The following is a 13,288-nucleotide window of genomic DNA, read 5'->3' as shown; positions in this document are numbered from 1 at the left end:
CTCTTTCCTGCCTATGCAGGGGGTCGGACTCGATGATCTATTGAGGTCCCTTCCGACCCTAACATCTATGAATCTATGTGGCTTGCTTGCATTTAAGAGTGGAATACAGTGGACATAAGAAAAAAGTTACAGCAAATCAGGTGCAAAGCGCTAGAATTCTAGGTAATTTATTTGCTCATCTACATACGTTTGTCTACTGATGGAAAAGCTACCACATGCCTTATACACATTCATATTTTTATGTATATAAATAACACCCCCTATACACAGTTATGATGCACAGACATAAAATATGTGATTTCAGTCTCATCATTCCAGGATTACTTCTCCACAGGAATTTGTCTGAACAAACCAATTCACCAATATTTACCATGAAAGACCTCTAGTTCCAATCTTAATGGTCAATATCATCACAGAGGTGAGAGAGGTGTTTAGGAATGAAGTTGAAGACCCTAAAGAGGAAGTAACTGCAAAAAGCTTCAAATTCTCTTTCAGTTTAAAGCTCTGATTAGTCCATAGAATTATTTATAGTAGCTCAAAGTAAGAGTTGAATATTTTGGGGATTGTGCAGCATATGTTTCTGACCCAGTGGGCACACGGTCATTACATCTTGCAGAAAGAGATAGGGATGTTTCCACCATGTGCCAAGTAACAATGGACATGGCTGGCATGAAGATGCTAGAAATGTGCTTATACTCTGTCAAGTGCCACTGAAAGAATGTGGTTCTGTTTATCGCCTCTCAAACACTTTATATTTAAATCTAGTAAATTTCATATAAAGATATTTTTGGAATGCCCAGCCATGCAAACTCTACAAGCCAAGCTGCCTTCCATCTGACTGGCACATAATCGATCATATAGATTCTGCAACTGGGGCTCAACAATTCTGCCAATCACACAAATGGCAAAACAGAATTAAGCTTACTTTGCAATTGCTGTGTTGGCAAGAGTACTAGCAAAAGAGAACAGTGACTTAATCTGTGTTACTAAGGCACCTGGCAAATACACTTGAGATGTGATTAACCAGTTAATCATGTTTTAGGTAGTACGTCAGCCACACATTAATGCAATTAATGGTCCAATAAAGCAAGGAATAAATCACAAAGTTATTACACAAAATATGCAAAATAACTTTATGGTTGGTCTCCATCATGACTTAAATTGCACATGTGGCCAGGCCAATCATCTGACTGGGGCTCCCAGCCAAGGCTAGTGGCTGATCAAGGCTCCCACCCTCATGGGTGCATCAGAATCCTTGATACTGATGCACTCCCAAGTTTGGGACTAGGGATCAGCTGACTGGTTTCCTACTTGCTAGTGCAGGGGGAGCCCAGGATCAATATCCCAAACTCCCCCTGCACCAGCAATATGGAGCAATTGGGATCTGATCTCTACTTATGCTTCTTGCAATACATGTGTATCACGGCAGGAGGTGCAATTGTTGGCATTATGCATCAGATCCTATGGTGCCTTTAACTGAATGTCTGCCAGACGCCTGAAGTAAGCTTCTCTGACTAAGCAAGCACACAACTCACCTGCTAAGTAATTATGTAAACGTTAGTGTTACTTTGCCAATGAGAAATGCTTTAGTGCTGGTTGCAGTAACATGGCAGGAAAGGATCAGAATTTTCCCCACTCCCATAACAGCAGCGCCTAAAAGTAAGAGCAGCAGTCAGCTCTCCCAGCAAGTGGGAAACTGAGAAGAATGGGGGAAGAGAGGACAAGGGAAGCCCTAAGAACATATGCTTAAATAGTCTGAATGCATGCATGTGCTAAAGATCCTCTTTAAAAATAAGTTGGAAAACATATTTTAATATGCTATGAGCCACAATATCTTTCAGCCACCAATCTCGCTATGATCAGAGGACAGTGTTCTCAAGGCATGACACTATCTTTACCTTTTTCGTTGGGAAGTGGGGTGGGGAGACTGAATCTACCAATAATGCTTGGTGGGTAAGAAAGCCCGCAAGCAAAACAGACAAATGGGCTGGGGTGGAGGTGGGGAGGGGAGTAACTCATGAATGAAAGAGAGAAAGCAACGCAGTAAAATATAGGAGCAGAATGAGAAAGCAACAGCAGAGTTACCCCACTGTGGACTCACCTCAGACTCTGAGTCACTATCTTGTTTCTCATCTTCATCTTTCCCAAGAAAGAATTTCAAACCAGCAACTAATATCTGAAAAACAGGGCAAGTTTAGAGGGACATAAATATCCCATGCTAGGTCACACTGAGAAACACCAGTTGCTTATGAAACAGCTTGGAGACAGACTGAAAAGTCTGTCCATCTTGCACAGACATGCTGTCAGCCTTTGCTGCTGGAAGCAGTGGCATACCTATGGTCCAAGTACAGCTGGATATTTGCAACTCTCCAGCAGGCCTGTAACACTGACTCAGGTGAAGCTGCAAAGCTTGATTTGTGGCGCCATTGGTGCAATTTTAGTTTTACTGCTCTGGACCATTAGGGATTCCATAGTAACTCGGGCAGTCAAGCTCCTAGGCTCAGAACTAGTTTCATCTGTCTATACATGTTGTTTTATGGAACAGTCAATGGACCTTCATCATGGAATGGGTCAATCTCAGTCAACAATGAGCATCTTAGAATGGCCATCACTGCAGTACCTAGGTGCAGGGCTGTTTCGGGGAGTGTATATGCAGAAGACCTCAGATCCACCCAAATCATGGATAGAATACTATTTTCACCATTCAGGTGAGAAGATAGCCCAACAGCAACAATCAACATGAGGCATCGCCCCTGAAGTCTACTTCTGGCTAGAAGTCCCCATGAAAAGAGGGCATGGAATCTCAAGACTGCTTACACTTGGCTTGCTCCACAGCCAAGAATCACATCCTATTTCTCCATCTCTGTGATAAAGCTGTGCTGTGATACTGCTATTTGGACCCCTAAGTAAATGAAATTTGTGAGTGAAGAGCATTCAGAAAAGGAACTTACATCCATATCAGGGAGAGAGTTTGAGCAAAATATACCATGATTTTAGATCAGTTTCTCTCTCACCTTTGTGACTTTGGAGAAGCAGGCAGTTGTGATGACGTTTACAGTTTTGGCATCATTCCTAGAACAAACCATAAACGTCTTCATGATTTATGGGAATAAAATGTGGCCATTTTTCAAATATGCTTAAGAACATGATTTAAACATGTGACACGCTTAAGCTACATGAAAAGTCAGTTTACTGGAATTAAACCAAATACTACGGGCTACATTTGAGATGTGATTTACCAAATACTATGGACTAAACAGCACTGAAATGCACCACTTTTTGGCTTCTGAAACCAGTGAAGTTGTCAAATGATAGAAGGCACAAACATTACAACTATTAAGAAACTGCCTGTTATGATGAAACACTGAGAATTGAAAAAATTCTCAATGAAAGTGGTTGATAGAAACTAAGGGCCAGATTCTACTCCACGCACTAGGAGCCTAAGTGAACTTTGGTATCTAATGGAATCCTTTTCCACTCTGCTCCAGTGCCCTGAAAGTCCATTAATGTACACAGGCAAAACACTTATGTGCCACTCCATCATCTTAGCCTTCTGCCTGCTTTTTTGTGATGTGGGCATGAGAGGGATTTGCCAACCTTTTAAATTAACAGTTTTTCCATGGATTAGAGCAGGGCAGAATAGGTGGAATATGTTCTGGCTCTAAATCTGTAAAGCTTATATAAATAGTGCTCCCTGGAGTGAACTTCAATCTGCTTCAAATATGCTCCTCTAAGTGAGTTTGTCAATTATATTTTAGGTTTCCCCTGATTTTATTCTGTTGCAATATTTCTTTCCTCAGGATTTTACTAAGAGCTTTATTATGCTGCTGTTCTAGTGCTACCAACTCCAGTGTAGCTATATAGGATTTGTCTGCCTGTACAACAGATACATGACCTAAAACATGTGAATAAAAACTCCCCAAATCAAACTTGTTCTGACAAACTGTTCCATGCTCCAGCTATTGATACCAGTAGAAGCAGGTATAATGTGAATTCTGCACAAGTAGAGCGGCATTGGCAAAGTCCTGCCAGGATCTTCTGAAAATTTTAGATTGGCAGCAAATACAGTACACTTTGCCATGACAGTAACAGTACTTATTTGCACAGAAAAAATAGACATTAACTCACCAAGCACCTAGAACAGTGGTTCTCAACCTTTTTTAGAGTCAAGGCACCACATGGAAAATGTCAACTCTTAGCTTTCACTCATTTTTTTCAACCAGAGAAAAAGAATAGAGTAATTCTTCTGTTGCAAAGAATTCAGAAGGACCACAACAGGTTAGAATGTTTTTGACACCATGGATTCCTATTTGAAATCTTTCAGTTTATCTTGTGACTCACGTGCAAGTGTCACACACCCAATAGTACTAATATTGAACAGCATCCTGGATCACCCTTAAAAGGATCTCACAAACCCCTGGCTCAGAATCAGTGACCTAGAACAAACAGGTAAGGCTCCTCATCTCATCATACCCATGCAAAGTCTATTTCACCACTTGCAAGTCAGCTATATTTAGATTTTTATCACTCACCACAGCGCAGCTATATTCATGATTTAATTTATTAATGATATTCTGAAAAAAACATGAATACAAGGAATGTACTTATACATTGTTTGAAGTAAAGTATTTACGATTCTTCTTGAACAGCATCTCTTACATGTCCTCTTTCTGTCCTTTTAGATTTTTGGGGGAAATAGCAGCCCACTAAGATAAATATGTTCCCCATTATGCTCAATATTATGCTCCCCATTGTACCGTTCCATACAACTAAATTGCTATGTTGGGCTGTCCCAGTGTAACCAGGAATCTGTTTGGGTTTAAACTCACCAAATATTCCTTTTGTACAGTTCAGTCATCACATCCAGAGATATCTTGGCTGCCGTGGGATTGCTGTCTCTCAGCATAGTGTACATGAAGTTCTGCAGCACCTTAAGAACAAATTGGGGAAACAATTTTTAAGTTAATTTTTTCACAGTATATAAAAGGGTTCATCTGAAATGAGCATGAAAGCCAGTATACTTACTGTATTCACTTTATTGTTTTTGTGTTTAGCGTTTATATTCTTAATGTCCGTTACAATGTGAGTATACAGAGTCTGTAAGCAAAAAGGGAATATCCATAAAGTAGTATGTGAATATCAAATATCTGCACCCGGGAGACCACAATGTTAATTCTCTATAGCCTGGTAAGCACTACAAGACAAGAGACCTAATAACTTTTGCAAAAGGAAGCTCTATTAAAAACCACAGTGGTGGGGGTAGGGGCAGGGATGTACTTAATTTTATACATGGCAAGTTGCCCCACTGACTTCAATTTAAGCATTTAAGTATTCATGTCTTAAGAGAATGGAGGCCACGTGGAACTGAATAATATAAAATGAAGTTGCAATAAAAAGTTCCTCTTACAACTTATACCTCTTCTGCAAGTTAAGATAAATTTTGATGATCTGTTGCAATAAGTTTGGTTTCAGTTGATCTGCTTTTTCTGCAAAAAACAGGCATTTAACATGTTTAATAGTAGCCTTTTTTAATTCAGAACTCAAAACTTCCAGTTTATCTACCACACCTGAACAGAAAAAGCATCACAAGATAAGACTGCTTGTCTTATCATTTTAGAAATCAATTCCAGAACTTTTTTCAGAAGTTATTAAGAACTGTTTAACTTATACCCAAGGCATTTCCCTATGCCACTGCCCCCTCACCCCCGTAATCCGATGCGATTTTTTTCTTAAATAAACATGAATACATTTGTTTGTCACTTAGCTGAGAGCATACCACATTTCCATTAAACCAGCGTCACTCAAGCCCAAGCAGAGTTATAATCATTTAGGCACAATGAAGTCAATGAGACTTGCACGACTATTTCCAAGGACCAATATATTACCCTCAATAAAAAAAAAATGCATTCTATGCAAACACTGTCTCATATTACTCTCTCTCACATTTCACATCTTGAAAACTGACCCTCTTGTATTATGTAAAATCTCCCTCACTGGAAGTTCTCAAGAAGAGGCTGATCAGGTATCTGTCTGGGATGGTTTAGGACAGGGGTGTCAAACTCATCCGGCCAAACTCATGGTTCCACTGCCCCAGCATACCTGATCTGGCAATTGATCCAGCTGGTCTGGGATACGTGCTGTGTGTAGCTCAGGTCCTAAACTTGCTGGAGCAGGCACCGTATGTGGGATGCATCTCAGTGCAGGCGCTACAGGTGATGCAGTCTGGCCAGGATGACTGCTGCATACAGAACAGATGTTGCTACCCAGCCAGACTGCGATGCCTGCTCCATCAACTTGAGAATTGGCACTGCATGTAGCATGGGTCCCAGTCCAGCAGAAGCAACTGCCAGATCAGGTATGCTGGGGGAGGAGAAGGGGTCTGCGGATAGTGAGGTTCTGCAGGCCAGATCTGGCCCACGGGCCATATGTTTAAAAAAATTATGTCTCTCATCTATACAGGGGGTTTGACTAGATGGCTTTCAAGGTCTCTTCCAAACCTATTGTTTAACTAAGTGTCCATCTTCACAATACTGGCTAGAAGCACATCAGGCTGCCAAAGCTCAAAAGGCAGAACAGTACTATAAGTCTCCCACATTAAATTAGATGCTTAAACAAACAGCTGCATGCTTACTGCACTTCATTAGGAAGCATATGTAAGGATCAAAGCATGTCATCTTCAGTGCCTGAGCAAGTAGAATGAAAGTAAATGTACATATTTAGCTGACAGTAAAATAAAAACAGGTCTCTCATACTGGTTCATTACTTGCCCTTCCTTCTTATGAAGCAGGAAAAACACTAATGGCACAAGAACAGGAAAACATTTCTTATTTTATGTCTCACTTTCCGCAGAAGTTTATCATGGCAGCGCAGAAGTTCAAAGAAGAGTTCCAGAAGACTTGTAGGGTTTATTAGATTCTTGTTTCGTAATAAAATCAAAGCTTTGCAAAATGTCTGCAAGACAGAGGCAATGATAAGAAATACAATTTCAATAATCTCCAAAATGTAAACAAAATAATTTATTATGCATCTCTAAAAGCAAATCATTAGTCTTGCTGAGACACGTGTGTGCACTTAACTTTACGCTTTCAAAATAAGTAGTTCCATGGGAGACAGTTACCATCCGTATAGCAGCACTACAATCCAAAGTATCACTTCTCTATCAACAAGAATATGTCTGCCTTGATTTCTGGCTGCTCAATCTGAAACATCTTAAGGGGACCTGATTTTCAGAGAGCTGGACACTACAAGATGGATACACCCAAAATTAATAGTAGCTTTGCAAAATATCTTGAATTACACTTAAAATAAAAAAAAGCCTTGATAGAATGTCTTCAAGGACCCTATCAGTTGTAAAAATATCAGACTTACCATTCGAAGATCTGCATCCAAGATTGTGTGGTGGTAAGAAAGCAGCTCTTTCAGTTGCTGTGGAAAGTCAGTAAGATATTCTGGGTAGCAGTGGCCTACCTGTTTAAAAAAAAGACTTTACTGAAGTCTCTATCATAAACAGTAGCCATATAATGATGATATAAAAGTTCAAACTATTTGAAGTCACCTGGTAAAACCTTTACCCTAAATAAGATCATTATCAATTGAATATAAATAGCTCAAATAGCAAGAAACAGAGGGCAACTAATTTTGTTTTAGTTTCATTCCAGCTCCTTAATGTTGTTTCTTTGGGGTACTAATTAAAATGCTGAAATTTTAAAAGGGGTAAACATGCTATTTAAAATTGCACCACATATTTGACAGACAGACTTACTTGCATTCCAGTTAACAGACTACACTGTTCCTACAGCATTTATCACAGATGTGTTGTTTTTCAAATGAGACATTTTGGGGAATAGCAAGGCTAAACAGTCCACATTTTTCAAATAAGGCCCTAAACAGCCTCAGCCCTAGTTACCTAAAAGACCACCTTCCTTACACCCCATTGCAATGCCTCACATGAGCCGGGAACAACTTCTTGCAAGCACCATCAGTACCCCAAGTCCCCAAGTCCAAGGCAGAAATGGAACTGGGACTAGCGACCCAGATAAGGATAACAAGAAGTCCTTTTTTAAATACATAGGGAGTAAAAAGAAGGTTCTGGATAACGTGGGGCCTCTGCAGGATACTCTAGGAAATCTGGTGGTCACACCAGACGACAAAGCTAACCTCTTTAACAATTTCTTTGCCTCCATCTTTTTGAGCAGGGACTGGGGCATCCCATGCACTGGGATCCCCGACGGACCCAGGGGAGGCACTGCCAGGCCCAGGGTCAGTGAGGACTTAGTCAGGGAACTTCTAGTGGGTCTAGACGTGTTCAAATCAGCAGGTCCTGACAACCTGCACCCCAGAGTGCTGAGGGAATTAGCAGAGGTCATTGCAGGACCCCTGGCACAGCTTTGCAAGCACTCATGGTGCTCTGGCAAGGTGCCAAAGGACTGGAAAAGGGCCAATGTGGTCCCCATTTTCAAAAAAGGGAGGAAGGAGGACCCAGAAAAGTACAGGCCCGTTAGTCTTACCTCGGTCCTGGGGAAGGTCTTTGAGAAAATTATCCAGGAGCACATCTGTGAGGGACCAGCAGGGGAGATCATGCTTAGGGGCAATCAACATGGGTTCATTAGAGGCAGGTCCTGTCAGACCAACCTGGGGGCCTTCTATGGCCAGGTCACAAAATCCTTGCATGCAGGTGTCGCGGTGGATGTAGTCTTTCTGGACTTTAGGAAGGCCTTCGACACCGTCTCTCACCCCATTCTCATTAAGAAATTAGGCGACTGTTATGTCGATGCCTACACAGTCCGATGGGTCACAAATTGGCTGGAGGGCCGCACCCAGAGAGTGGTGGTGGATGGGCCATTTTCAGCCTGGAGGGACGTGGGCAGTGGGGGGTCCCCAGGGCTCGGTTCTTGGGCCCGCACTGTTCAACATCTTCATCAGTGACTTGGACGAAGGGGTGAAAAGCACCTTGTTCAAATTCGCAGATGACACCAAGATGTGGGGAAAAGTGGGCACACTGGAGGAGAGGGACTGGCTGCAACTAGATCTGGACAGGTTACAGGGGTGGGCGGATGAGAACAGGATGGGATTCAATACTGACAAGTGCAAGGTATTGCACCTGGGGAGGAAGAACCAGCAATAGGTGCAGCCTGGGGAACTCCCTTCTCGACAGCAGAGAGGCAGAAAAGGATCTTGGGGTCATTATTGATTCCAAAATGAACGTGGGCCGCCAATGTGGGGACACAGTCAGGAAGGCTAACCGCACCTTGTCATGCATCCACAGATGCATCACGAGCAGGTCCAGTCCAAGGAAGTGATCCTCCCCATCTATGCGGCACTGGTCAGGCCGCAGTTGGAGTACTGTGTCCAGTTCTGGGCGCCGCACTTCAGGAGGGATGTGGACAGCATCGAGAGGGTCCAGAGGAGGGCCACCCGCATGATCAGGGGGCAGCCAGGCAGGCCCTATGAGGAGAAACTACGGGACCTGAACCTGTTCAGCCTCCACAAGAGAAGGCTGAGAGGGGATCTGGTGGCTATCTACAAACTGGCCAAGGGGGACCAGCAAGCTATGGGAGAGTCCCTGTTCCCCCGAGCACTGCTGGGAGTAACAAGGAATAACGGCCATAAGTTGACCGAGAGTAGATTCAATTTAGATATCAGGAGTCGCTACTTCACAGTCAGGGCGGCTAGGATCTGGAACCAATTTCCAAGGGCAGTGGTGCTCGCTCCTACCCAGGGGGTCTTCAAAAGGAGGCTAGATATTCAGCTACTCAGGGTCGTTTGACCCTAGCATTCTTTCCTGCCCATGGGAGGGGGTCGGACTTGATGATCTGCTCAGGTCCCTTCCGACTCTACCTACTATGAAACACTTTGAGGAAATGCATGGGAGGCCATTCTCAGCAGTTGCTCCTCAGCTCTGGAACTCCTTCCCTTGAGGCCCAGCAGATCCTTAGCCTGGACATTTTTTAGAAGCACTGCAGGACCTTCCTGTTTGGGCAGGCACTTGGCAAACAAAGCTAGACTGAGGTATTGTTTAGGACGACTCCATTTTACATGGATATTATGGTTCCCTTTTAAGTTGTTTTGTTCTCGTCACACTCTTGTTTTGTAAGTTATTCTGTCCTCTTATTGTAAGCCACCCAGAGCTTTTGTTGGGAAGGGCAGCAGATAAATCACATCATTATTTTCTTTATTTATTTATCTTATCCAGGGTAAAGGTTCTGGAGGTCTCTTTTAATAATCTAATACATTTTTTCCAGGATTACTGCATCTTACCTGTGCCAAAAACATCACCAATTCAGCCAGCTCCTTATTGGGCTTATTGGGTTGAAGTTTGAAAATCTCCACATTGGACTGGTAGTGATGATACTGCTGAAGAAACTAAAAATGACAGCATTTCACTGTTAGTTGCCATTACTCCAAAAGACATTCTCCGTTCCAAATAGCAAAACAGATTTGAGGCCCCCATATCTAACCGTCTGAAAACAGAGCAAAACTCCCCAGGATTTCAATGGTATAGGATCCTATACTTAGGGCGCTATTACAGGCAAAAAGGAAATGGCTACAGTAAACATTTATTGTGAATGATTTCCCTCCAGTGAAGATAGGCAACTTTTGATAACTACCCAATGCCAGTTTAAGATCTGATCCACATGACATGGCAGGACTCCCTTACAGCAGTATTATTATTTTGGATACTCCTTCTTGAAAATTGTCTTCTCTAGACAATCAAGACAGCTCTGTAGCTGAATATCTAGCCATAGAGGAGATAGGAGATCAAGGAAACACTTTTAGATCTACTTGCCACATTTACTCTGCAGTGGTTCTTAACCTTTTTAGCCTCAAAGCATCCCTCAGAAAATACCAGCAATTTGTTTTCATTAATTTTTGGCTATTAAAAAAAGAGAGACAGAGAGCGCGCGAGCTCAATTCTGTTGCAAAAAATTCAGAAAACTCACAAAAGGTCAAAGAATATTAAAAATAACGTACTCCTATTTGAAACCAGAGGTTATTTTTAACATTCTTTGACCTTTTGTGAGTTTTCTGAATTTTTTGCAACAGAATTGAGCTCGCGCGCTCTCTGTCTCTCTTTTTTTAATAGCCAAAAATTAATGAAAACAAATTGCTGGTATTTTCTGAGGGATGCTTTGAGGCTAAAAAGGTTAAGAACCACTGCAGAGTAAATGTGGCAAGTAGATCTAAAAGTGTTTCCTTGATCTCCTATCTCCTCTATGGCTAGATATTCAGCTACAGAGCTGTCTTGATTGTCTAGAGAAGACAATTTTCAAGAAGGAGTATCCAAAATAATAATACTGCTGTAAGGGAGTCCTGCCATGTCATGTGGATCAGATCTTAAACTGGCATTGGGTAGTTATCAAAAGTTGCCTATCTTCACTGGAGGGAAATCATTCACAATAAATGTTTACTGTAGCCATTTCCTTTTTGCCTGTAATAGCGCCCTAAGTATAGGATCCTATACCATTGAAATCCTGGGGAGTTTTGCTCTGTTTATATTGCAAGCCGTGTTTGCACACCTAACAGCGCTAACATTGCATAGCACTTTGCATCACCCATTCAAAAGCTATCTCTGCACCCTGGCTTAATGCTAGGGATCAAATACAGCTGTCTCACTCAAATTTTGGTATTAAACACAACTGTTGCATTAAAGCAATCCTCACATTCAGTCATGCTGCCCAATAAGCGCACTGCAGTATGCAGGCCAGCAGAGGAACCCTCTTTTACACCAAAAGTATTAAATGGCTGAAGGAAAGTAATAGCTGTTAGAGCTCAGGGAGATGATTTCAAAGTGAAAAATGAAAAGAGGGGTGCCATCTGGGTACAGTTATCTTCACTATAAATGGCAGTAGGTCTTCACCAAAAATCCTTTATTTTTACTCTAAAATATGCCATTGAGGGCCACGGAAACAAAGCACTGCATGTTTCAGCTTGGATGTAGCTAGTCGGGGCGGAGAGGAGCGACTTGTTTTCAGTGAGGCACTCCACCGTAAAATCCTTCCTGTTTATTCTCTAAATAACTGTTCTGCAAAAGTAAAGACCCAACTGGGGGGGGGGGGGGGGCCACAAAATCGGCCTCTCAAGTAATCCTCAGCCTTGGGGAAGCGGGGGACGGTATACGCTATGTTGTTTGTGTTTAAAACACAAAGACCACAACAAATACCCGTCGCATCTCCCTTATCCGCCAGGGCAGCCAGGGAGGGGATATGAGGCCGGGGTGCGGGGCCGGGCGCCCGCGCTCTCTCACCTCCTCAGTATAGGCAGTCGGGTCCCGCTTGATCAGGTTCTGCAGCTGTGGCAAGTTACTGGGCAGTTTGTTGCCGTGGCGGCCGGACATGGTAGCAGGGAAGGGGACGCTGCCGCTGGCCGGTTCCACGAGTCGGAGCCCCGCCCGGCTCAACCACGTGGGCTTCCCCTGGGCGCCGCCATGTTGGTTTGAGAAGTACGGGAGTTGCGCTGGGACAAGCTTGCTCCAGAAGCAACCGCCGGGCGTAGGCTTGGAAAGTGGGTTATGAACGCTGAATGGAGCGCCCAGGCAGAGGGCTGGGCAGGTGGGTCAGCAGCAGCGACTGTGTTTAGTGGGACATGCACAACATAGCCTAGCACTTACCTGTGTGCAGACTCCAATCTGTAAATAGGAGTTCATGGCCAAGAAGACAGGGGCTTTGCTCTACACTGGTGTTAAGTTTTCTGGGCGGGTGTGCTTGGGTCACACAGCTGGGATGCAGCAGGGTCTACAAGGCCTCCCCTGTGCTGCCAGATCAGTGCAGGTCAACCTGAGGGTCTGCAGGAGTCAGGCCTGGGGCATCCTCCTTGAGGTGCCTCAGTTGTGCTAGGTATCCAAGTTGTAGTGGATTTGGTCTAGAGCAGGGGTGGGCAAAATGTGGCCCGGGGGCAGATGCGGCCCGCCAGGCTGTGAGGTTTGACCTAGAAACCACTATACAAAGCCCAAGCAAAAGTCTCTGTTATGTAACTAATGCCCATCTGCAATGATAAGGAGGAGACAGTCTTAGATAAAGGAGGCTTGAAAACAAAAGCAGAATCAGAGGACTAGGGCAAAGAGTTAATTAAAATACTAAAAATTACGCCCCTAGGTGGGGAGAAAGTATGCTAATGAAACATACATGTATGTAATTGAGATACATAGCTAAAACACAGGTATAGAGACATGCTCAGTAAAGAACTCCTTGCGTCACTCCCTTATAACCAATTAGCAAACAAGAATGCTTATGAAGGTCCAATACTCCTGTATAAAAGATGCTTAGAATTAAGAATCTGTGTGCTTGTTATG

The 13,288-nt window shown here is 43.1% G+C and overlaps 1 protein-coding gene across 1 annotated transcript in view; it reads right to left on the bottom strand.

Annotated features, from left to right (window-relative positions):
* The window catches only part of SDAD1 (SDA1 domain containing 1), a 40,138-nt gene extending 27,675 nt beyond the window's left edge, over nt 1–12,463 (bottom strand). Inside the window, exons 1-8 of the mRNA XM_014525813.2 lie at nt 12,245–12,463; nt 10,258–10,362; nt 7,369–7,467; nt 6,841–6,951; nt 5,026–5,097; nt 4,830–4,930; nt 3,015–3,072; nt 2,102–2,176 (exon numbers count right to left, since the gene is read on the bottom strand). Coding sequence (XP_014381299.1) covers nt 2,102–2,176; nt 3,015–3,072; nt 4,830–4,930; nt 5,026–5,097; nt 6,841–6,951; nt 7,369–7,467; nt 10,258–10,362; nt 12,245–12,334 — 711 coding nt within the window. The 5' untranslated portion in view covers nt 12,335–12,463. The remainder of the gene's footprint in view (nt 1–2,101; nt 2,177–3,014; nt 3,073–4,829; nt 4,931–5,025; nt 5,098–6,840; nt 6,952–7,368; nt 7,468–10,257; nt 10,363–12,244) is intronic.
* Between the last annotated feature and the right edge of the window lie 825 nt (nt 12,464–13,288).

This window comes from Alligator sinensis, unplaced genomic scaffold (assembly GCF_000455745.1).
Source record: "Alligator sinensis unplaced genomic scaffold, ASM45574v1 scaffold803_1, whole genome shotgun sequence".
Classification (NCBI taxonomy): domain Eukaryota; kingdom Metazoa; phylum Chordata; order Crocodylia; family Alligatoridae; genus Alligator; species Alligator sinensis.
The sequence above is the reverse complement of the archived record's forward strand: the minus strand, read 5'-3'. Positions and strand labels throughout refer to the sequence as shown.